The sequence below is a fragment of the Aphelocoma coerulescens genome, chromosome 23, assembly GCF_041296385.1.
Source record: "Aphelocoma coerulescens isolate FSJ_1873_10779 chromosome 23, UR_Acoe_1.0, whole genome shotgun sequence".
Lineage (NCBI taxonomy): Eukaryota > Metazoa > Chordata > Aves > Passeriformes > Corvidae > Aphelocoma > Aphelocoma coerulescens.
The window spans coordinates 6,241,426-6,264,377 of NC_091036.1; the positions used below are offsets into that span (position 1 = coordinate 6,241,426).

General features: G+C 49.6%; 3 protein-coding genes across 9 annotated transcripts; 1 reads left to right on the plus strand and 2 right to left on the minus strand.

Annotated features, from left to right (window-relative positions):
- Positions 1-615: 615 nt before the first annotated feature.
- Positions 616-6,823, minus strand: ZBTB8OS (zinc finger and BTB domain containing 8 opposite strand). 2 transcript variants are annotated; one of them, XM_069035722.1, is made up of 8 exons: positions 6,619-6,823; positions 5,240-5,432; positions 3,954-3,978; positions 3,290-3,411; positions 3,006-3,088; positions 2,678-2,730; positions 2,478-2,514; positions 616-1,841 (listed from the first exon to the last, which is right to left on the minus strand). In XM_069035722.1, the coding sequence occupies exons 2-8, from the start codon at positions 5,325-5,327 to the stop codon at positions 1,755-1,757; spliced, it is 495 nt and encodes a 164-aa protein (XP_068891823.1). In that variant the 5' UTR covers positions 5,328-5,432; positions 6,619-6,823; the 3' UTR covers positions 616-1,754. The 2 variants fall into 2 exon arrangements, with proteins under 2 accessions (XP_068891823.1, XP_068891824.1); XM_069035723.1 differs by lacking the exon at positions 6,619-6,823 and adding an exon at positions 6,517-6,611.
- Positions 6,824-6,949: 126 nt separating this feature from the next.
- On the plus strand, positions 6,950-14,876 carry RBBP4 (RB binding protein 4, chromatin remodeling factor). 3 transcript variants are annotated; one of them, XM_069035718.1, is made up of 12 exons: positions 6,950-7,110; positions 8,301-8,448; positions 8,746-8,891; positions 9,860-10,033; positions 10,669-10,784; positions 10,922-11,082; positions 11,200-11,326; positions 11,424-11,501; positions 12,539-12,615; positions 12,724-12,781; positions 12,876-12,986; positions 13,768-14,876. In XM_069035718.1, exons 1-12 carry the CDS (start codon positions 7,095-7,097, stop codon positions 13,831-13,833), a joined length of 1,278 nt encoding a protein of 425 aa, XP_068891819.1. In that variant the 5' UTR covers positions 6,950-7,094; the 3' UTR covers positions 13,834-14,876. The 3 variants fall into 3 exon arrangements, with proteins under 3 accessions (XP_068891819.1, XP_068891820.1, XP_068891822.1); XM_069035719.1 differs by having other exon boundaries at positions 8,304-8,448; XM_069035721.1 differs by lacking the exon at positions 6,950-7,110 and adding an exon at positions 7,283-7,473.
- Positions 14,877-15,261: 385 nt separating this feature from the next.
- SYNC (syncoilin, intermediate filament protein) lies at positions 15,262-22,219 on the minus strand. Of its 4 annotated transcripts, XM_069035715.1 has the most exons (5): positions 21,955-22,219; positions 20,884-20,930; positions 18,190-19,588; positions 16,885-17,009; positions 15,262-15,827 (listed from the first exon to the last, which is right to left on the minus strand). In XM_069035715.1, exons 2-5 carry the CDS (start codon positions 20,925-20,927, stop codon positions 15,764-15,766), a joined length of 1,632 nt encoding a protein of 543 aa, XP_068891816.1. In that variant the 5' UTR covers positions 20,928-20,930; positions 21,955-22,219; the 3' UTR covers positions 15,262-15,763. The 4 variants fall into 4 exon arrangements, with proteins under 4 accessions (XP_068891816.1, XP_068891818.1, XP_068891815.1 ...); XM_069035717.1 differs by lacking the exon at positions 20,884-20,930 and having other exon boundaries at positions 21,955-22,218; XM_069035714.1 differs by lacking the exon at positions 21,955-22,219 and having other exon boundaries at positions 20,884-21,102.
- Positions 22,220-22,952: the final 733 nt, after the last annotated feature.

Below are 22,952 nucleotides of genomic sequence, written 5' to 3' on the forward strand. Positions count from 1 at the left end.
CAGTCCCTCAGTCAGTGTCCGTGTCCCCACAGCCCCTTGCCCACAGCCCCTCAGTCAGTGTCCGTGTCCCCACAGCCCCTGACCCTCAGCCCCTCAGTCAGTGTCCATATCCCCATAGCCCCTGACCCTCAGCCCCAGCCCCTCAGTCAGTGTCCGTGTCCCCACAGCCCCAGCCCCTTGCCCACAGCCCCTCAGTCAGTGTCCGTGTCCCCACAGCCCCAGCCCCTTGCCCACAGCCCCTCAGTCAGTGTCCGTGTCCCCACAGCCCCTGACCCTCAGCCCCAACTGAGCCCCTCAGGCTGTGGAGAACAAGCGCCACCTCAACTCGACGCCCGATTGGCCGATCCCAGTCACGTGACCCAGCCAGCCAATGAGGTTCCAGAGCGGCCTCTGAGGGGCCGCAATGGCGGCCATGCCCTCACTGCATCCAGGGCTCTGCCTGAGGAGGAATAAACCCCAGTCTGTCAAAATCACGCTTATTTTGTACCATTAAACTGGCACGTTGCAATTCTTACTGATAAAATAAAAGTCTGCTCACCTTAGCGGGGAACAAAGCACATGTGTAATTCATTTGTGTCCGAACTGACCGGTCAAAATCACTCACAAAGCCATTGATTGTTTCAGTCCAGGTTTTATTTCAGCATTGAGGCTTGCTTAAAAAAATAAGAGGGGTTTTATCCCTCAGTCTTTACAACATGGAAATAAAACCAGAACTATTTAAGATGAACTTTATAGGATGAGACACCACCTCCAGAGGAAGGCACTTGGAGCATTTATGGTAACAGAGCAGGCCACGCCTGTGCTCCTCACCTTTAAATTAAGTTAAAACAGCAGGTAATGCACATTTGCCATCCCATTTAAAAAAAACAACACCACCACAACTTTGATTATTTTTGATTAATTCTGATTCAGTGAAGCCCATAGTCCTTTGACATTAAAAGATGGTCTGTATTGTCCTCTCTAAAAGACTGATCCAAACCATCTGCTTTTTAAAAAAAGACTCTGTTTTCACAACATACATTCACAACATGTTCTCCCTGGAACATCCCTTTACAACCTGGTGCCTCCCCTTCCACCACAGCAGCAAAGCTGCCAACTTTCCAGAGTTCTCATAGGTGATAAGAGGATTCCAGGTACACGGTCACATGCTTTAGGATTTCACGTGGCAATTTATTTACAGCAATTCAGCACCACCTGCTGGCATGACTTCTTTTTTTAAGTTGTTTAAAAGATGTGGTGGTTTGTTTGCTTAATTGGCATCATTTTTTTCTGGTGTCTAATTTTAAACACTCCAATTTTTTTTCGACATTACATCTGAGCTGCTGCAGCTATTTCGGATTTATGTAAAATGGAGGAGGGACATCAGCCCAGAATTAGAACATGAAATATGCAAATGGAATCAATCTAGATGAACATTATCTCCTGCCACCCTGCAAAAAGGGAGTATTTTAGTTATCAGCTCCACCAATTTCTGTATTTCATACAGCCCTTAGCACATTTATCAGCCTTAAAAGCTGACTGCCAGAATTCCTGGGAGACTTCCAACCTGTACAAACCTCTCCTTCTCCATATCCCCCAAACCCCCAATTAATTCTTCTTATTCTCTGTCTCACTGGCTGACATTCCCTGCAATCACTCCCTTCAATTTCTGGTTTTAACTGGCCAATTCCTTTGTTTTTTCCACAGGGATTACAGTTTTAGGGGGCTTTTCCCAGATGATGACCAATATCCAACTCAACCACACTCTTCTTGCTTTAAATATCAATGATGACAAAGACTTCTGGCTTTTCATCTTCACAGATCTGCATTGCTGAGTAAGTTATGGCTTTGACCTCTGTGCCCTAGGAAAGAGACACAAACCATAGAGTTTCTAAATTTTATCCCTTTTATCAGTTCATAACCCCCAGTTCTTAGCCCCTTCCTCAAATGCTATCCATTTTTTTCCCCCAAAAAGCTGTAACTGTATTTGTTCTGATGAATAAGGAAGATGCCATACTAATGGCCAGGCCAAACAGTGGAAAGGGAACTCTTCCCTTATTTTATATCCTCTCAGTACCACAAATTCCTCCTCTTACCTCTGACAGACCATCAACATTTGCTAGGCTAAAAATGACACAGGTAAAGACATCAGATTTTGCTTCTAGCAATTCTTTAGGAAAAAAAAAAAAAAGAAGAAAAAAGCCAAAACTGACTAAGCAAAAGGCTGTACCAGTAAATGTGGAACCCAAGCACACAAATTCTGAATATAGGTTGGTTTTCTGTGTTACCAGCATCACAAAAAGGAAGCCAATTGTTGAGTTTTGCTAGTGCTGAGGGAAAAAGTCATGCTTAGGCCAACAGTTTCAGGGACACATTCACAAAAAACATGCAGAAAGTGAGATCTTGAGTTCAGTGGTAGCATTCAGCCACATTTATATTTTGATCTCTGGAGGTCTGATTTAAAGGACACCAAATGGAAAAGAGGAACCCCTGCCTACCTGTGGGTGTTTGTCCAAAGAGAACTCTTCTCCCCACCTGTAAAGGCAAAAACAAAAGGAGAGAGGTGGTTGTAATTTTGGTAATATTTACCAAATAATTAGTTTCAGTGATGAGCACAGAACAGTGCCAGTTTCATTTAAAGCCTCAAAGGAAGCAGGTAAAGTCCACAATCCATTTTTAGACAATGGTTTAAGCTCACCCAATCGATCTTATTTTGAACTGCATTCGGTCGATGTGAAGCACTTTCACTTCCTGCAGAGAAAGCGGGAGGAGAAATGTGTCAGTCACACCTTCTACCTTCAGGCAGAAATTCACAGTAAATCCCACTTACAAAGGTTATTTTCTACTGTTTAGATACCTTCCACCAGCCCAGGTTGCCCCAAGCCCTATCCAACCTGGCCTTGTATTTTTTTTTTTTTTTTGGTGTTCCTTTTTCCCCTAAAATCCCATTTAGGATTCCCAGAGCTGGGATTATCAGGGAACAGCCTCGTGCTACAAATGGAAAAAACTGAAACCAGACCACTTACCCTGGGTATAAAAAACTCATCAGCACTGAATTTATACAGCCACTCATCCAGGAAGTGGAAGAGAAGAGACAACATGTCATGCCCTGTGTGGTTGAAGCAGAATTGTCAGGTGATTGTCTCAGCAAAAAAAAAACATTTTTAAGAGCACCTCAGATGTACAGGAGATTCAGATTGTGATGCTTAGTTAGATTTTAATTAACTGCAGTGAGACTAAATGTAAAGATTCAGATTTTTGGTACCTTTCTCCCTCTCATAATTCTCCATTGAAGAAGTGCAGTCCTCACCTTCTGCCTCTACCTCCACTGTATCCACAGGTTCCACGGTCCCTGTATCTGTCATGTAGCCAAACATGGCCATAACACACTGCTCAAAGGCTTCTTCCAACGTGTCTCCCCAGGCATGGAGCCTAAAAACACATGGAATAATTACTGGAATATAATACTGGATCATAACAGAGAAACAGCCCCAAAGTAACTTGCAGGTGAGCAATCAGAACATGAGAATTAATGCAGAGAAGGTGAAGGAGCAAAAAACACCTTGTTTTTCTGTTAGTTTGTGAGAAGAGTTTCTTGGGAGAACATGGAAAATAAATGTTTTACCAGTCAGCAAAAAGGTCTTTCCTAATATGGCTAATTGGTGTCTATAAAAGTAAACCACACAGAAGAAATTTCATTTAAAAGGAGTTTAGAAGGAGATTTCAAAAGACATTTCCAAATAACACAAAGGCTTACTCAGAAGCACCATGGGAACATTCGAAAAGAAACCAAACATGATTCTATGGTGCCCCAAAAGCAGGAACAAACTCGACCATCAAAGCACCCAGTGAAGTGACTTTTCATAGCTCCACAAGGTGTTACATCTGCAAAGTGGCCTTGGCTGTTACTCCAGGCTTAAAGCAGGGTAAGAAATAATCAATTTGTCATCCAAATCCCAGCTGCCCACACTTACTGCACGTCTGCTGTGTGATCCAAATCTGAGGGGAAGAGAAAAGAAAAGGAATGATGTCACCAGAAGTATTTATAGCATGAGGATTAAAGAAAAAAAAAATACATCAATACCCGATTTTCTAACAGAACATTTTTGCATTCATCTGCAGGTGTGATAAATCTGTACATTAGAAACATTTAGCACAGGTGGGATTTTGGATTATTTCTGCCAAGCAGCAGAAAAACCCCCTGTTTAATGTGATTATGTCAGTGCAGGGTTTGGCTGTTGTAACCCAACAGGCTTCCACAAGTTAACTCCAATAAAAAGGAACTTAAACCAGGAGTAAAGAGTTTATGCTGAAGTTTGCAGGACTACAAGTTATTCATGCAGAGGATGAGATTTGCAAATATTTCCAGCTCAGTGAGGAAATCTACCTGTCCACACCCAAAAGCAGCCATTATGCAAAGAGAAGAATTTAAAACATAGGATATAATATAAAATAGAAGGCAAACTTTACTCATGAAGCATGATTAACATGCCAAGCATGTATCCAGTTTTACACGAACCTCATTTATATTTATTCAGAGGAATGAAAGAAATGCAAAGTTACAGCAGAACTAAGTTGGGATGTGAAATAAATGCCACACCGTGATCACTTCAACTGAAAAAAAATTCTTCTGGTGCTGTTTAGAGAGTTCACACACTATTAAAGGGTTCTGAACAACGGTCTCTAAAGCAAACAAATTCCTTTGGATGTAAAAGAAGGATAAAACCTCTTCCAGTTATGGCTACTGTGATATGTCACCGTATTTCTGCACTTCTATCAAATAAAGATCTGAACAGGCCCTAAAAATATAAATTCTAACAGAGGTAACAGACACAGTCCCTCCAGACAGACACTGGTAATATGGAAAACAGGCAGGGAATGGTCTCCTGCCTTAAGCTGGCCCTTGGGCTGCCACCCACATCCTCTTAGGAGACATTCCAGGGGTGGGGAAAGGCAGAGATAATCACCTTTAGTAAAAGCACCACACACAAGACCAGCACACTTCTGAAAGTCTCTTCCTACGTGAGAGGTAGAAAAATGCATTGCCTTGCTAAGGAAGGGCTCAGAAGAGCAAAAGTTTTCAAGGTGAGACTTAATTTATTTTCATCATGATTTTTTTCAGTGCCCATAACAAGAAAAGCATGATGAGGACAATTGGTTTCTCATTTCTGTATTTCCTGTCATCGTCCTTGCCCTCACAACTGCACTGTCACACTCACACTGCATCAGGATAATAGAAAAGAATATGAAAAATACTCACATTCATATTTCTTACAGAGAGGGGGGTACTTGGCTTTCACAGCCTTCTGCTCCTCGGTCAGGTTGTAATCCCTGTCCTCGGCTGCCATCGCTGAGGGCTCTGCAAGAATCCCTCACTTCCTGGCGCTGGGGAAGATCCCGGAATTCTCCCTCACTTCCTGCTGCTGGGGAAACACGGCCACGGCGTGTTCAACCTGTGGAGAACACGGAGAATTCCTCCTGAGCGCTAAATTCGGGTGATTTCAGTCGTCTGGTGTCAAACGGGGGAGATGGGGAAGCTGGGAGTTCAATCCCCACGAGCTGATGTTTGCCCAGCCAGCAGAGCCAAGGGGAAACATTCCCTAAGGAAATTTTGGACTTTGGCCTTTTCTGGGAGGAATGATGTTTCTTCCTCCTTGTTGTGTACTCTGAGCATTCCATTCGTTCACAAAAATTACAGCCCTGATGGAAACAGCTGTAAAGCGAATTAAACTTCCACGCTTTAGGTTAACTTCTAAATTAATATTTTTTAAGGGTGCTCAGCCCATTGTACATCACACACCTGAAATGCCATTTCCCCCAAAAACCCCCTGGTGTGACCTTACAGAGGATTTTTCTTCAGGAAAAAAAGGGAAGTCGTGTTGTCTTAGGGCAAGGATTACATTTAAACCTCCAGACCTAGAGGCACGTGCGTGGCAAATCCAGCTGTCACCCAAGTGCAAAGGGTTTCCTGTGTTCCTTTTCTGGCAGTTTTTAAAAATAAAACAAACCAAATAGCCCCTAAAGAACTGTATCAACTGCCCCATTTAAAAGTCACATTCTCAGACCTGATCTCAGTAGTTGCTGTTTTCCTGTTCACTTGTAAATCCAACAGACACGAACTGAAAAACCTGATTAACTTCAGGCTAATTAATTTTCCTCTCCAGATTTCCAGACATCATAACCATTCTTTAGTATTTTTGTGCACCATAAGATTTATCCACAGCTGAGCCCAACACTTCCACAAACAATGCAAATAATTTACAGATATCCCGTACCTTTTACCACAGGAGTTAATTCTTACTCCAAAGCTTAGAATCAAGACATAGGATATCCAGTTTCTAATTCCAGGTAAATATCTAGGTGTTTTGCAAGGAGAAGTCTGAAACTGAGAAGTCGGGGTATCTCGTGAGGAATAAACCCAGATATTGATTTGATATTTGATTTTAAACCTGTTAAGCCTCAGCTGTGGATAGTCAGGTCCCGGGTTACCCTCAGCAGTCAACCAGAACCAGCAAATATTACATCTCTGAAACTCACCGCGGCACTGAATTGTGGAAAAAGGGAATATATTTATGATTATTGAGAATTAATAACATGCCGAGGATGGCCCTGGAAGGAGGCCTCGGCCCACACACGCACCAGTCCGGTCCAGTCCCGCCCCGACACGCTCTGCCCACAGCTGTGACGACTGGAGGGAGCCGCAGCCACGGTTCTTCCCAATCGGGGACCGGGAGCGAGGAGCAGGAACCGAGACCGGACCCCGAACCCGCCGCCCCTCAGAGCGGGACGCGGCCCCTTTAAGGACGCGCTGGGGACCCTCCGGAAAATGGCGGCTCCCAGGGGGAGGCCTCCCACGTGACCGTCGCGCGCGCTCCCGTCCCCGCCCCCTTGCCCTTCGTTGATTGGCCGGCTCCTCCCGGCGGCGGGCGCTGATTGGCCGGCGTTGGCGCGCGAAGGGGTGCGCGGCGCCGGGAGCCGCACGCAGCGGGGGCAGGAAACAATAGACGGAGCCGCGGCCGGAGGGGTCGGAGCAGCGAGCGTAGGAACCGCCCGCCCGCCTCGCCCAGCCCGCCCCGCCTCGCGCCCCGCGGCCGCCGCGCTCCCCCCGCCCCGCCATGGCGGACAAGGAAGGTAAAGGCTCCGTATGGGCGGCGCGGCCTCCGCCTTGAGGCGCGGGGTGCCCCCCGCCCTCCCCGTTACGGCGTGAGGGGAGCGGGGCGGTGCCGCCAGGGGGCGCGCGGGGGCGGGGCCTGAGGGGGGGCCCCCCCCTCAGTAATGGCCGCCGCCGCCTCCCCGCGCCCGCGGCACCGAGCGGGGAGAGCGGCCCGGGCCGGGCCCCTCTGCCCGCCCCCTGCGCCCCGAGGAGGGGGTTTGTGGGGCCGGGAGGGCCGGGCCGTGCCCTGCGAGGGGGGCGGGCAGACAAAGAGGTGTCACCGGCCGCTGCCGCGCGCCCTGAGGGTGCCCCGGTTCTGCGGGGGTGTCTCGGTTTCATGGGTGAGCTCCCGTTCCGCGGGGGTTCTCCCCTTCCGTAGGCCACCTCCGGTTCGTTTGGGGTGCCCCCGTTCCGTAGGGGTGCCCCCGGTTCCGAGGGGATGAGCCCCGGTTGCATGGGGGTGTTCCCGTTCTGCGGGTGAGCTCCCCGGGTCTGCCCGTCGCCTTCTCCTCTACAGCGGAGGCTGGTGGCAGATGGGCTGAGAAAGTGTTTGAGAGCGACAAGGCAGCAGAAGGAGCCTTGGAAGACTGGATTTTGGGAACAAGTAGTTCAAGGCTGCGCCCAGACCGGTCTGTTTAAGAGCAGTTGCTGGATCTCCTACATTTAAACATCGTTACAAGTCTGGGTTTTGGCCTCTCTGTGCACTAGGTCTCAGAATTTTGTTGTGCTGCTGTAACAACATCAAATCATCCCAGAATGGATTGAGCTGGAAGGGACATCAAAGCTCATCCCATTCCACCTCTGCCAAGGGCAGGGACACCTTCCACTATCCCAGGTTGCTCCAAGCCCTGTCCAGTCTGCCCTGGGACACTTCCAGGGATGAAATTTGACATAGTTTATATTTGTTCCCAGCCATATATCCAGAAAAAAAAAGGATTAACAAGTGCAACAGGAGATTTTTAACCATTTAGTAACTACTCCAACAGAGCATCCAGCAGCAGACCAAGGTGTGATTGATGTAGTTGACTCTAATCCATTGCGTGCCCACGATGCTGTGTGTCTGTAAATACTTTTATAAATAATGATATATATATATATCATTATAAATAATTTATAAATAATTAAATAATTAATTTTGTGTATATTTTTTTTTGAAAACCCACTTCAGCAGCCTTTGATGATGCGGTGGAAGAGCGTGTGATCAATGAGGAATATAAAATATGGAAAAAGAACACCCCCTTCCTGTATGATTTGGTGATGACCCATGCCCTGGAGTGGCCCAGCTTGACTGCTCAGTGGCTTCCTGATGTCACAAGGTAAAGGGATCCTTCTGCTCTCCTTCTAAAGTGGAATAAACAGCAAATCCAGGATTGTGCTGAGAGACTTTTAGGTTGAGATCACAGAATCCCAAACTCATTGGGTTGAAAGGGACCTTAAAGTCCATCCAATGCCACCTCCCATTGTCCCAGGCTGCTCCAAGCCCCAATGTCCAACCTGACCTTGGACACTGCCAGGGATCCAGGGGCAGCCACGGCTTCTCCTGTGTCAGGCCCTCACCATCCTCACAGGGAAGCAATTTTGTGATTCCTGTTTTTGTTTCTCTTCCCCTGCAGACCTGAAGGCAAAGATTTCAGCATCCACAGGTTAGTGCTGGGCACCCACACCTCAGATGAACAGAACCACCTGGTGATTGCCAGTGTGCAGCTGCCCAACGACGATGCACAGTTTGATGCTTCCCACTATGACAGTGAGAAAGGAGGTAAGAGCCCAAAAAGGGGGATTTTAACCATTTTTCCCCCTTCCCTTCTCAATAGAAAATTTGTCTTTTCCTAAAGTTCAGGCAGCAAAGCTCAGATTTTACTTCTAAACAAATTTATTTCTAAGTGGTGCCTCCTTGATAGAAAAATACTCTGTTTCTTGAATGTCTTAATAATCTAATGGTGAAAACAGAAGGGGCAGGTTAATTGCAAAAATATTTATGTGGGAAAACCTCTCCCTTCCCTATTTCTCAGGAATTGATGTTGAATCTCATGCAGTGCTTTTTATTGGTATTTTTATTACCACATCTGCATTACATAAAGCAAAAAAAATTTACATATGCTCGTGTGAAATATTTTTATTTCAGAGGAGTGTAACATTTCAAACATTCTTCATTTGTCTTGAGTTCTGCTGCCTGACTGTTGTCCCAGCCCCTCTGGGGTGAAATTGTGTTTTACTCAGTGAATCAGACTTGAATTTGATGATTTTGTAACCTTTGTGGCTGTCCCAAGTTAGGCATTTCTCCTGTTTGCTTGGCTGAATCAATCTTTCCACCTGGTGAAAGTCCTTAATGATCCAATGTTTGCTCTTCTTTTCACTGGAAGTCTGGATTGTGCAATGAGTATTTTGATCTTTGGGCTTCTTAAAGTTATTTATAAACATGGGGGTTGTCTAATAAATACTTGTTTCTCTTCTATTTTAGTATCTCTCAAAAATATATACTCCAATTTTAAGATAATCCCAAACCCATTCTTTTTGCCAAAATTGTGCAGTTTTATGAATTATCAGGTTACTTTATATATAAAGATGAGGGAGCTTCAGCAAGTTGTGTCACAGTCCTAAAACTGCAATTTGTTTTTACCACAACTTTGTCTGTTCTGAGAGCTTGATAGCAAACCTTGAATCAACTCTTTGTGCCTTGTTCTGAAACTGGCTTATTATTCACAACTCCTGCTTTCTTATTCCTAGAGTTTGGAGGCTTTGGCTCAGTGAGTGGAAAAATTGAAATTGAAATCAAGATAAACCACGAGGGAGAGGTGAACAGAGCCCGTTACATGCCCCAGAACCCCTGCATCATCGCCACCAAGACTCCCTCCAGTGATGTCCTGGTCTTTGATTACACCAAACACCCCTCCAAACCAGGTCTGTGCCTCAGAGAGCAGCCACTCATTCCCTAAGGGTGAAAAAGAGGTTGAAAAGTGGTGTGGATTACCCCTTATTTGGGATTTTAAGGTCAAGTGGGTGTTTGTGTATGAGGTTATTTTGTATGGAGTTTAAACAGATGTATCCAAAGGTATCCATGGAAAAGGAAACCTTTTCGTGCACTTTCACTGCTTGTTCTGTCACCTCACTGTGAGGTATTTGAGGTGGTAGAAGGTGGATTTTTTGGAAACTATGATTGATTTGGTGGGTAGCTGAGCTGTTCCCTTGATATCCTGTAAATATATTAAGTCATTTACCTACGAACTCATCAAGATTGTTTAAAGTAACTCCTTTTGCCACTTGTGAGGAGCATCAGAAGTGCCTTCCTCACTTCAAAAGGACAGTTTGGAGAAGATGAGAGAAAGAGAAATATCCCACCTTCTATTTCTGGGTGTTCAGGAGGAGTTTTTTGAGCAGTAACAGCTGAGCTGCTCTTTCTCCACGCAGCTGGACCAGGGAACTCAAACCGAAGCATGGAGGTGGCTACTGGGCTAAAAGTAAACTTAATGCCAGGTATTGCAGGATGTGCTGGAAATGATTCCAGGCACTGGAGTTCTCACCTTGCCTCGTTCCAGATCCTTCTGGAGAGTGCAACCCGGACCTGCGTCTCCGTGGGCACCAGAAGGAGGGGTATGGACTGTCCTGGAACCCAAACCTCAGTGGGCATTTGCTGAGTGCTTCTGATGATCATGTGAGTATTTGGAGCACAGCTGGGTTAAACCTGCACTTGGTGTGCCTTGGGAAGGGCAAAAACATCCTGGGTTTGAGGGGGAGGGGGGAAAGAGAGTGGTTCAAGATGTAATTTTGTACATTTTTGTTGTTTTAAAGACCATTTGCTTGTGGGATATCAGCGCTGTTCCCAAAGAAGGCAAAGTGGTGGATGCCAAGACCATCTTCACAGGACACACAGCAGTGGTGGAAGATGTATCCTGGCACCTGCTCCATGAATCCCTCTTTGGATCCGTTGCTGATGATCAGAAGCTCATGATGTAAGTGGGGGAATCCCTTCCCAAACTGCTTCTGCCCCTCAGGCTTTGCCATCTCCATAATCCCTCGGTGAAATGGGATATAAAGCTTTGTTTTAATTCTATGTTTTCCCCTCCCAGCTGGGACACCCGGTCAAACAACACCTCCAAACCCAGTCATTCCGTGGATGCTCACACAGCTGAAGTGAACTGCCTCTCCTTCAATCCCTACAGTGAGTTTATCCTGGCCACAGGATCAGCTGATAAGGTACTTCTGCCTTGATCTTGGAACATCCTTGCTCAGTTTCTGGGGTGGATGTACATGTTGGTTACTTCAACAAAATATTTTAATTTTTTTTTCCTAGACTGTTGCTCTATGGGACTTGAGAAACCTAAAACTGAAGCTGCACTCCTTTGAATCACATAAAGATGAAATATTTCAGGTATGAAACCAGTCTTTATCTTTTATCCTCACAGACTTAGTTCTACTCAACAGTCTGGGAAAGAAAACCAGTCTTTTCCACAATGTTTTTGCACTTTAAACCTCATATTTTATTCTCTCACCTGCTTATACTTTTCTGGGTGGTGTTGTGGAGCTCCAGAGCTTCAGTACAGAAAGAGTGTCCAGAAAGGGATCAGGGAAATGCTCTGGAGCTTTAACCACAGCAGAAGGATGAAATGGTAGCAGTGCAGAGTCCATTAAATTATTCATGGCAGCAGATTGAAGCAGGAGGCCCAGGGAAATGGCTGCAGTGTTTCCACCTCCTCAGCCTGCTCCTGCAGGAAGGTTTAACACCCTCTGACAAAAGATAATTGCTGGTTTTGCTGCTGTAAATAGAGAATGTTCACATCATAGGCAGCACCTGCTTAGCAGATTAAATATTTCCATCACCAGCTCGTGCCTTAATCAGAGGAAAAATATGTAGAGGTTTTTTTGGTGGAGGGATTATCATTTCAGACTGTGTTATGTCTAAATAAAATTACAGAATCCTGAAATGCCACGTTGGTGTGCAGAATTCAGTGTTCTTTCCTAATCCTGTGATCCTATTAGGTGGTGTGTTCTGGAGAGCTTTATCTCCAGCAGAAGCAGTAAATGTGAGCTTTTGGGCAGTTAAGCTTAATTACAGTGATTTCTTTTCATGTGAGAGCTGTGCCTAGTGCTGAAGGAATCCGTGGGTTCTATTTGTGCAATCCTTATTAAGATAAGGAGCAGCCAATACCCTTGGGAGCTGTTTGCACTTGGAAACACGTGGGCTTTGTTAGAGGAAAAATTCCAGGTGGCACTTTTTTGGTGAAATGTCTTTTTTTTTTTGTGTGTGTGAATATACACAAACTGCTTCCTGTGATAAATGTTACTTGCATATATTTGTGTTGTTAGCAATTTGAATTCTTGTAGAGCTTCCAGGGTACAAAATGAACTGTTGGGAATGTCCTGTTCCAGCTTCTCTAAACTCACTTTTAAATTTATCCCTGTCTGCAGGTTCAGTGGTCTCCCCATAATGAAACCATCCTGGCCTCCAGTGGCACAGACCGCAGGCTAAATGTTTGGGACTTGAGGTAAATCCCAAATTCCTCAGGTTTTCCCCACAAAATATTATTGATGAATTGCATCACACTTCACAAAAACAAAACAACCAACCCCCACCTTTTCTTTTTTTTCTGCAGTAAAATTGGAGAGGAGCAATCCCCTGAGGATGCTGAGGATGGTCCCCCAGAGCTGTTGGTGAGTCTTTTCACTCTCATGAATGATTTTAACCTATAACTCACCCTGCAATGCAAATCTCAAACCATTCCCCTTTTTGTTTCCCCAATCCTAGTTTATCCATGGGGGTCATACTGCAAAGATCTCGGATTTCTCCTGGAATCCCAATGAGCCCTGGGTCATTTGTTCTGTATCAGAAGATAATATCATGCAAGTCTGGCAAATGGTGAGTTGCTTGAGAAGGTGCAGGAAGTGGCAGGTGGGAGATGGTGTTGAAATTCCTGGATTTCAGCATTCCTGCTTTTATTTACAGCCCTCAGAATTACCCAGTTTGTAGCACTGCTGAAATCTCAAAGGGGCAGTGAAATCCCCTTTAGCTTTGGCCAGAACAGTGGTTTCCAAATACTCAGGACACGTTTTGTGTTTATAAAAAAGAAGTTCTGGTGCAGAAGGAAAGTTTTCCCTTCTGTTTGAATGAAAACAGTGTGTGAGAACCAAGGATGAAGCTGAGGTTTCTGTAGTTACTGGTCTTTAAGAATATTTGAGATTTCATTCTCCAAAGATGAAAAGGAACAATTTGCTGGCCCCTACATTCCCAGCTGTTGAAGGTTTTGGAAAACAATTTTGACCTTTGACAAGACCATTTGCCTATTTTTTTTTTTGTTTGTTTATCTCTAAATTTTGTTCTTGGCAGCTTTCTTGTGTAGTTCTTTTAGAAAGTGCTGCTGAGTAGAGGATCTACAAAATAAATACTTGAAACACTTTTGTAAGTCTTGCAGTGGACTCTCCTTTAGCAGATTCCTATTTACAGGACACTTAGGAAGTTTTTCGAGACCTGGCTTTTATGGATAAGGTTGTTTGTGTTGCTGCTTTAATGTTAATGGGATCAGGGATGGGTGATCCAGCAAATTAAAAATTACCAGGACTTTCTGAGGTGTTCTGGCAGGTGGAATCCTGTCCAAAGGGGTGGGAAATGCTCCCTCAGTCTCTCCATCCCTGTCTTGCAGGCAGAGAACATCTACAACGATGAAGATCCCGAAGGAAGCGTGGATCCAGAAGGTCAAGGATCCTAGATGACAACTTCTCCCTATTTTTAGTCTTTCTCCTTCTCTTCCCTCTGAACCCTGATATTGACTTAACACTGGTTTTGAGACACACGTAGACTTTGTGTTCAGCCATCCTCCTGTAGATCCCATCACAGGTTTTTCCACCCAGACACTGAGAAGCCACCACCCCAAAAACAAAAGGGCTCAGCCCCCTCAGCCAGGTCCCTGCTGCGGCTCCTTGGCCAGAATTCCTACAGCAACCTCCTTTATTGCTCTGGCTGTCCCATTTTAACTGCCTTCATCACAGAGCAAGCTTGGGATTGGGTTTTTTTCCTCTCTCTTTTGCTTGCTCCAGCCACAGGCTTTTGCCTAATTTAAACAAAAGTTGCATTGGCAGAGCTGCCCGAGTGGGCTTGAGCCAACAGAGATGATCCAAGTGTTCATCCTCCCACAGCTGAGAAATGGTGTGGAAGGCCTTGTCCTCCTCAGTACAACTCAGAAGCCTTGGAATTCCTTCAGTTATCTGTACCTTGTGGCTTTGTCTGCCTTTGCAGATACAAGACTTGCAAGTTCTGACTTGAACTGAAATTTCTCTTTATTTTTTTGTCTCTCCTGGCAATTCTGGGTTTTTCATTCCTTCCTTCCTTTCCCTTTCCTCCCTCCTGCTGGGCGCCAGCGGTTTGGATTCGTTAGCTATTCCTGCAGAGCCTCCTTCACCTCCCATGTTTTTTGCTCTATTGTGTGTTTCTTGAGCTGTGTTTTCACATCATGTTTCTTTCCTTTCTGTGAAATGGTTTTTAAAACTTGGGGGAGCCCTCAAGTTGTAAAAGGTGTTTGTTTGTACCAACGGATGACCCCGGTGCCCTCAACAGCCTTGGCAGCTGGTGGAAAACAAATGAAACGTGGATGAGCTACTTTTTTTAGGAGTTAGTCCTTGACCACAAGGTCCTGCACGTCTTCCACTCGGGTGTCCAGTGCCACCAGCAGCCTGTTACTCTCCATCTCCTCATGACTAATTGCGTGTAAGTCCTTCAGTTGGAATAAAGTTTTTCTACGTAAACGCTGCGAAATTTGGGGGAGTTTTGTGCTGTTTCTGCATTTACTGCTTTGCTGAGGGTATTTACCTGTTCAGGGAGCTGAATGTGGTCTCTGCCTATGTGTTTCCACGAGGCTGGAAGCTGGTAGAGATATTTTTTAATTTTTAACGTGGATATTTCTCCACTTCTCATTTCTGCTGCCTTGTGAAATAAATTTAATGAGCACTTAAACCCCCAAGCAGCCACCAAAGCCCTGAACTGTTCTTCCCTCAAGCCCTGCTGCCGTCTGCATTTTAACTCTGCCTTTAGCCCTTTCCACAATTGCTTTTTGTTGTCCTGCAGCATGAATTTGATACAAACACCTTGGCTTGACAGACAAACTCGGGCTTTTGAGACACAGCTCTGAGAATGAAAAGGCTCCTTAAACTCTGACCTTTTATTTTCAGTGTGAGACTCAATATTAAGTGGAAACCTCTTCCCCACCACCTCGTTTCTGTGGAGCACTTCCCAGTACAGCAGAGACCCTTGAAATACAAAAGAAAATCCTCTTCAAAGGAGAAAGCTTCTCTGGCATGTAAACTTTAAAAATCAAACCCTCCAACACCAGCTTCCAGAACTTTCTGTGCAGGCTTAAACAATCTAGAACAAGACAAGATAACGTTTTCCCAAACACAGCAAAACATCAACCAGTTACTCCTCATCCATATCCATTGTTCAGTGCAAAGATTGTTTGCTCTGCTCCTCTGGGGAAAAGCAGTTTTGCTACATGAGCAGCAGCAGCAGCACCTGGGGGAATACCCAGGGAAAGGATTGCCCAGCATTCCCAACTCCAGGGAGCTGCTGCACATCAGGCAGGATAAAGCAGCAGGAGGAGACATCCCTTGTAGATCCTCTGTCCATGTTTTTGCTACAGAGAGGCTCTAACAGTCCTGCTCTGCTTTTTCCTCCGATTTGCAGAGGTGGCCGTAGATTTCTAAGCAGCTCCTGTAAGGGTAGAAAGGGAATTTAGGCTATGGAATATTTACATCAATGCTTTGGCTGGAGAAAAAAGGAGAGAGGGGTGTGCTGTTTCTGGGAAAAGTTCTTTCTTTTCACAGTATGGAAGAAAAAAGGAGTTGGGAAATGCTTCAAGAGGTTCAGTCCATGGTCTTGTGAGTGTGTGGGCCTGGCCCAGCCCTTCCAGAGCCCTTGGCAAACAGGATTTAACAGAAGGGAATGTCATTTTTGGTGGGAGCCACTGGAAAAGGCAGCTCAGAGCTGCACTTAACTCTGAGGGCCCCAGAGCAAATGTGAAACCTCATGAAACGTGTCATTTCCAGGGATGGCAATCTGTAAATTCCAGGAGTTAAGAGACTCCACTGCTGCACTTGGGATTAAATGTTGGTCTGTGCTTTAGGAGAACCCTGCAAGGACAGGGTGGTGGTGGGATCTGGGCTGAATCCTAAGTGCACTCCTCCCTTGGGAATGGCTGGTGACAGCACAGGCTGAGAGAGCTCTTCCCTGTGCTTGGCTAAAGAAGCTTTGGGGTAGGGAATATCCTCCTGTGGTGCGTTTGCATGAGGGGGTTTGGGTGGAGAAGGGGAAAAGGACTGCTAAAGGCTGCAGAAAATGGTTAAGTGTGTCCAGCTGAGGCTGGAATAACATCACAGCTCCAAGTTGGGTGAGTAAAACAATCCACAAACTCATGGATGTTCCCTACAGCTTTAGGAATTCATGTGCAATGAAGATCTGAGTGAAACCAGGAGAGGACGGTTCCATCATCCACAGCACGGCTCCCCAAAGCTCAACCTCAGCTCATTTCCACATATTTCTGAGGAAACCACCACTTAAATTGCCACACCTGCTTCTTGGGAAGCCACTCCACTCCTCTGCAGGTGATTCCAGCAAATCCCTCTTTGCTGTTGGGCAAAGGGGCTGGAATTCCTGCTGTGATCTACTGGGGATCAGGAGGAAAAGCCTGTGACCCCACCCTGGACTCTTCCCACCCATCCCTTTCCTCCTCCCAGCCCCTCTGCCCCTCAGGACTGGCACCCAAACGCACTTGTAGATGGAGAGCTCCCGATGGAGGCTGGTCCTCAGCTCCTCCAGCTCCTGGTTCTTGCGCTGCTGGAGCTGGACCCCGTTCTTGAGCTCCTTCAGCCTGTCCTCCAGCTCCTCCACCTGCTCCTGGGGGGAGAAAATGAGCGGATAATCCGAGGGAGGAAGGGGCCTGTGCTCCACTGCTTCCCTCGCTCTCCTCAGGGATCCCCCTGTGGATGGGGCTGGTCTGGACAAGCACCCTCTTTACAAACCACTGCAAAAAAAAGCTTTGCTTTAATACAAAGGTGGGAATTCGGGCTGGGCTGGGCTGCGTTTTGTCCTTAAGGCTTCTCCTGGCTGCTCAGTTTTGTCCCCTAAACTACTTAGTGTGTGTTTTGAGAAGCTGCCAGAGCTGTATAAACCCGTGAGTCAGAAGAAGATAAATAAGGAATTTGGGAAAAGGAAAACGTGGAGGCACACCAGGGGTCCAAGGGACCCTGAAAATCCAGGACAAGCCATGGCATGGGTGCTGATGGTTCTGGTCCCCATCCCAGCAGGGAGGAGCTGTGATGGAAGGGGAATGGCAGCTTCCAGAAACTGCTGGGAGGAGGCAGCAACTGCGAGCCGAGAACAGAGAGCATTGAAAGGGGGGAGGTTAATTGTGGAGCCTCTTTGCCAAATGTGCTCTTGGAGATATTGAATTGCCTTGTCCCTCAGGCTGAGGGGATGCCTGGCCCAGCCAGAAATAACCCTCCCAGGAGGCAGCCTGGCCCTGGGGCTGTGGGGACAGGGGGTGAGACCCTTCCTGGCAGTAGGAGTGGCAGAATCTGCCCCAGCAGGAGAGGCTTTTGAAAGAAAAGCCACCTTTATTTGAAGCTGGCTTTTCCAAACGTCTTGGCTCAGTCCTGTGCTCCGAGGAGCTGTGGGAAACGTGTGGTGCCTGCGCTCAGCAGCACTGCTGAGCTTTGGGAAGGAAACCCCCATCCCCTCCACCTCATTCCCAGAGCCATTTCTGAGGGGCAGGGAAAACCAAGTGAGAAAATATTCAGGGGAAACCTATTTTCCAAGCTGGGTGAAGCCCCGAACTTTCCTACTGCATCCCTGGGTTTGCCTTATTCCCAGGGCCTCCTGTTTCACCTGCCCTGTGCCAGGCTGGGGGATAACTTTGATTCCAACCAGCAGGAGATGTTCCACATCCTCCCCTTCCTCATCCACACTCCTTCCCTGGGCCCTACAAGCAAATCCTGCAGCATCCACATTTCCCTGGATGCAAAGCATGACTCCCACTCCCAAAAGAAGGTGGAGTGGTGCCCTTTGGGGCACGTACCCGGTACTGCCCGACCTCCTCATCCCGCTTCTGCTTGACCAGGACAATCTGCTCCTCCAGGCTGCGGTTCTGCAGCCGCAGCCGGCTGACCTCGCCCTGCAGGGGCCTCAGGGCTTCCTTCATGCCCTGGATCTCGCCCTGCATCTCCTGCAGCGCCTTGGCCCCGGCCTCGCGCCGCTCCAGCAGCCGCAGCAGCTGGGGCTCGTAGTGCTCCTCCAGCCCCCGCCGGCTCTCGGCCACGAAGCTCTCGAACTCCATGGAAAGCCGGCGGCTCTCCTGGAGGTACAGGTTGTCCTGCCGGCACGGCGGAGCCTCCAGGCGCTGCCTCAGAACTTCCTTCTCCTTCTCGCAGGTCTCCTTCAGCTGGGAAAGTTCCCCGGAGAGCTGCCCGGCCTGGCTCTCCAGCTCGCCCTGGTAGGCGGCGTGCTGGGAGAGGTCGTGCCGGCGGCTCTCCAGCTGGTACTGGCAGGCCACGCATTCCTTGGTCACCTTGAACAGCTTCTGCTTGATCTGCCGGATCTCATCCCGCAGGTTGTCCCTCTCCAGCTCCACCTTGGCCAGCAGCCTGCAGGCTGCCTGGATCTCCTCGTGGGCATGGCGGATCTCCTGCAGCGCCGGCTCCCGCAGCTGGGCCAGCTCCGCGATCAGGCTGTCCCGCTCCCTCTCCAGCTGCTCCACGATTTCGATGCACTCCTGGAAATAATTCCCCAGCTCTTCCAGGGTCAGGCACTGGTGCTCTGTGGCATCAGCATCCAGAGGGCTGCCTGCTCCCTCTGCGTCCATGTCCAGCGGGATCCCTGCCCCATCTGCATTTTCTGGGATCCCTGCCCTGTCTGTGTCCATGTCCAGTGGGATCCCTACTCCATCTGCATCTTCCCCCAGTGGGATCCCTGTCCCAGCTTCATCCACATCCAGCGGGACTCCTGCCGCATCCACATCCGCTGGGATCCCTGTCCCGCTTGCATCCACGTCCAGTGGAATCTCTACTCCATCTGCATCCATGTCCAGTGGGATTCCTGCCCCACCTGCATCCACGTCCAGCGGGATCCCTGCCCCGTCCACATCCAGTGGAATCCCTACTCCAGCTGCATCCACGTCCAGCGGGACTCCTGCCACGTCCACATCCAGCGGGATCCCAGCCCCTGCTGCATCCTCATTCAGCTGGATCCCTGGTGGGTTTAGCTCCAAGGAAGGATCCCTGCTGGCAGCCTGCAGATCCCGGCTGGAGTCTGGGCTGTCCCTGTGCAGGGGTTTAGATCCGTTCCTCACTGGATCCAATGGTGGGTGAGGACATTCTGGGTGTGGAGCAGCTCCTTCAGCTGCTCCCTGTGGGGCTGGGGATGCTCCGGCTTCATCCAACTGCAGCTCTGGAGTAGGCTCGGGCTGTGCCATCAGGTCCCTGGGAAGGAGAGGGGATATGAACCAGAGCAATGAGTGTAACAGGTCTCAGCCTTTCCTCCCCACCCTGTGAGACCCCAGAGCCAGGGGGGTCCTGCCATGGCCCTGCTGCCATGACCATCCCCACATCACCCACAGGGCTCAACGCTCTGGTGTCAACTTGGGCCCAGACTATCCAAAATAAGGAAAGAAAACCCTCTTCAAACCCTATTAAAGTGTCTGACTGCCACGGAGGAGAAGCGAGGGATGCAAACCCAGACCCCAAACCCAAGAGCTGCTCTGGAGCCAACCTGTCACGGCCACCCTCCCCAGCGGCACCGACGTGACCCGTGCGAGCACTCCCTGGAAAACTTGCCGGGGGGTTTTAGCGGGTGTGCCATAACCTCACGGCAAGGGAATGCGCTGCTGGAAGCCCAGGCAGGCTCCGGGATGACTGAGATGGAGCGAACCTCGCACGCACAGCCCCGGGCGAGCGGCAGCGTCTGCAGCAGCCGGCGCTTTGCAGAGTCATCCGATCGCGGCATTGTCCCCAGCCCCGGCACCTGCAGCTGCCACCACCAAACCCTCGCTCTCGCATTCCCCCCGGCTGCTATTTGGGGTAGGATGGACACAACAACGCTCGGGGACGAGCCGGGGCTTTTCCTGCTGCTGCCAAGAGCCGGTGGGATCGGTGGGAGGATGCTCTCACCTCTCGGCCACGCCGCTGAGCTCATGTCTAGTCATTGCCGAAGGAATGAGCGCAGGCTGGCACTCACAGGCAGCCCTCGGCTCGGAGCAACGGCTTTAAGCAAAGAACTGATTTTCACCGATACTTTCTCTCCTAATAAGGCAGTTTTCGGCACTGATGACACATCGCAGCCTCGGACTCAGCAGCCGGCGGCTGGAGAGGGGGCAGCGCCTGGAAAGGTGGGAAAAGGGCTCCTCTGCCCCGTTTTTCCTCGCCCTCCCCGCTGCCAGGGCTTGTTTTTCAAAGTTCTTGGATCCGCTTCGCATGGGCAGGACGGGAGGGGAGGGCCCCGTTCTGCCTTCCCAGCGGGGCTTGGGGGCTCTCTCCCGCCCACCACCCCTCATTCCAGGGCCCCTCAGAACTCCTGGGTGCCCCAGAGAGACCACCACCCCCCTCTCCCTGATCATTCCTGAGGGTCCAGGAACGCTGAACCGCCGTTCCCCCCACCCCATCCCTGCCCCCTCGCCTGCCCCACGCCCCCCACCTCGCCGAGGATCCCGCACCCACGAGACCCCGGGCGGACACCGGCCCCTTCCTGCCCAGCCCTGCTCGCCCGGGTGGGCTCTTACCTTCCTCCCCTGGAGCCCAGCGCCGCCGGCTCTGCGCTGCACATGGGCTTAGCATGGGGCGGAGAGGGGTTATTAATAAACAGCGCTGGAAATCAGACTCCCCGGAGCAGCCGCTTCCCCCGGCCACCGCCTGCGGTGCCAGCTGCGGGCGCTGCCTTCCTCCGCCCCGGGGAGGAGGAGGAGGAAGAGGAGGAGGAGGAGGGCGGGGAAGGCCAGGCTGGCTGCATCCCTGGCAGAGGCAGCCGCAGGGACTGGCTACAGCCAGCCCTCATCCCTGGGGAGCGGCTCCCCAGCTCCCATCCAGCCCCGGCTGTTCCCGCCCCCTGATTTATGGGGGAGCTTTGTTTTGTAGGGTCTTCAGAACGCCCCTTCCAGCCTCACTGGTGGATCCTTCCCTGGATCCGCAGGTCCCCATCCCACCGGAGTCCTGGGCAGGGCTGGGATGGGGATAATGGGGTGCCGGGGTGGGGTCCCCTGGGGCTGTGGTGGAAGGGGAAATGCCAGAGGATGCAGCTCGTGGCCTCCGAATGCCGCGGCCTCATCCTGAGCATGGAATGGGATTTGTGAGGGCGCTGGTAGCACAGAGCTGCACTCCCCAGGTATCGATTATCAACGGATTAAATACCAGTATCTCGGCGTTCTTTATACGCCCCAGGTTGGCCCCACAAGCCCACAAACCCCAGTAATGGCAGAGGGCAGCCTCTGCTTCCTCTTCCGCCCATAACCCATCCCTGCCACCCTTTTCCCTCTGTTTTGGGGGTGCAAAAGGTGCCGTTTCTCTCTGCAAAGCCCCGTGGTGACCATGGTCACACTTCCTGGGTGTCCAACAGCGACTCTGCCCTCACCCACTTGGTTCCCCACCTCTGCTCACCCACAGCTCTTCTCTCCCGTGCTGCCCATCCCCATCCTCCCCACTCCATGGATCCTAAAACCTTTTGTCCATAATATCACCAACAAATATTTACATAAAAGACCTATTTTAGATATGTTTTACCACATTGGCATGGGTGCATCATCCTGGGGTCACCCTTTGGCCTGTCCACCCCTCACGGTGTAGCCCCCCGAGCCTACCTCTGCCCGCTCCCGCTCCTGCCGTGCTCAGGAAGTCGCCACTCGCCTCTCAGGAAGTCTCCAGCTTACGTGCCCCAAAACCACCCAGCAGCGCACACCACAGCCTGCGACATCGCCCAGTGCCACCCCCGTCACTGGCACCGTCACCTTGCCCATGGCTCGCCGGCCACGGGGCTGCAGAAATCGAGTTTAAAATAACAGTGCTGGTCCATCCTTGGGGAACAGAGCTTTAAAAGGAAAAGGGAGATTTGAGTGGGGTTTTTTTTCTCTTTTTTTGGATCCTGTTGCTTTTTGCAGCGCGACACACCTTCTTTTTCTCTCTCTTTTTTTTTTTTTTTTTTTTTTTTCCATGAAGCGCCTCTATTTTTGACTCCATCGGAGAGGAATGCTGCTAATTCGCACAAGTTGGGTGTATAAATATCCATCTGGAGCTGCGACTGCCAAGGGGAGAAACCTGCGGATCGCACGGGCCGGGACCAACAACCCTTGTAGGGCCTGGAGGGGACAATGACAACGCCAGCCCGGGCTGGGCTTTGTCTGATGAGCTGCCAAGGGCAGGGTGGGGAGTGAGGAGGCTCAGCTGTTCCCTGCTCCGTAAGCAGATACCCCGGCCCAGGCCCCGGCACGGGGATGTTTTGTGGATATAACCAGGCAACAGCCGGCTCCGCTGTCCCCGATGTGCCCGGCAGAGCCCGGCCGGCCGCGGGCACACGCTGGGGCCGGGCGCTGCAGGGAGACGCCGCCGGCAGCGAGCAGCGTGGACTTTGCTCCGATAAACAGAGCTGGCGGTGTGTTATCGGCACTGCCAGAGGCAGGAAAAAAGGCCAGGAGAGAGTTTGGGAGACGGAGAGTTTGAGATCCGGCTCTTGGGATGAGTGGCGGCGGCTCCGGGCACCGCGCTGCCAACACGGAGCCCCGGCTCAGGGCGGTCGGGGGGAGCAAAGAGCGGCTGTGGGGAGCTTCACCCGCTCTCTGGTGACCTGGGGCTGTGTCTGCCT

Excerpts from the sequence above, each read along its gene's own strand:
- RBBP4 (XM_069035718.1), top strand. Across the intron at positions 8,449-8,745 it reads TGGCTTCCTGATGTCACAAG|ACCTGAAGGCAAAGATTTCA; the intron begins GTAAAGGGATCC and ends CTTCCCCTGCAG. Across the intron at positions 11,327-11,423 it reads CCACAGGATCAGCTGATAAG|ACTGTTGCTCTATGGGACTT; the intron begins GTACTTCTGCCT and ends TTTTTTTCCTAG.
- ZBTB8OS (XM_069035722.1), bottom strand. The coding sequence starts at position 5,327 with ATGGCAGCCGAGGACAGGGATTACAACCTGACCGAGGAGCAGAAGGCT. Across the intron at positions 3,089-3,289 it reads AGTGGAGGTAGAGGCAGAAG|GGCATGACATGTTGTCTCTT; the intron begins GTGAGGACTGCA and ends TCAACCACACAG. Across the intron at positions 2,515-2,677 it reads TTCAAAATAAGATCGATTGG|GTGGGGAGAAGAGTTCTCTT; the intron begins GTGAGCTTAAAC and ends TTGCCTTTACAG.
- SYNC (XM_069035715.1), bottom strand. The coding sequence starts at position 20,927 with ATGTGCAGCGCAGAGCCGGCGGCGCTGGGCTCCAGGGGAGGAAG. Across the intron at positions 19,589-20,883 it reads CTGGGCTCCAGGGGAGGAAG|GGACCTGATGGCACAGCCCG; the intron begins GTAAGAGCCCAC and ends TCTCCTTCCCAG. Across the intron at positions 15,828-16,884 it reads CGGGAGCTCTCCATCTACAA|GAGCTGCTTAGAAATCTACG; the intron begins GTGCGTTTGGGT and ends CTACCCTTACAG.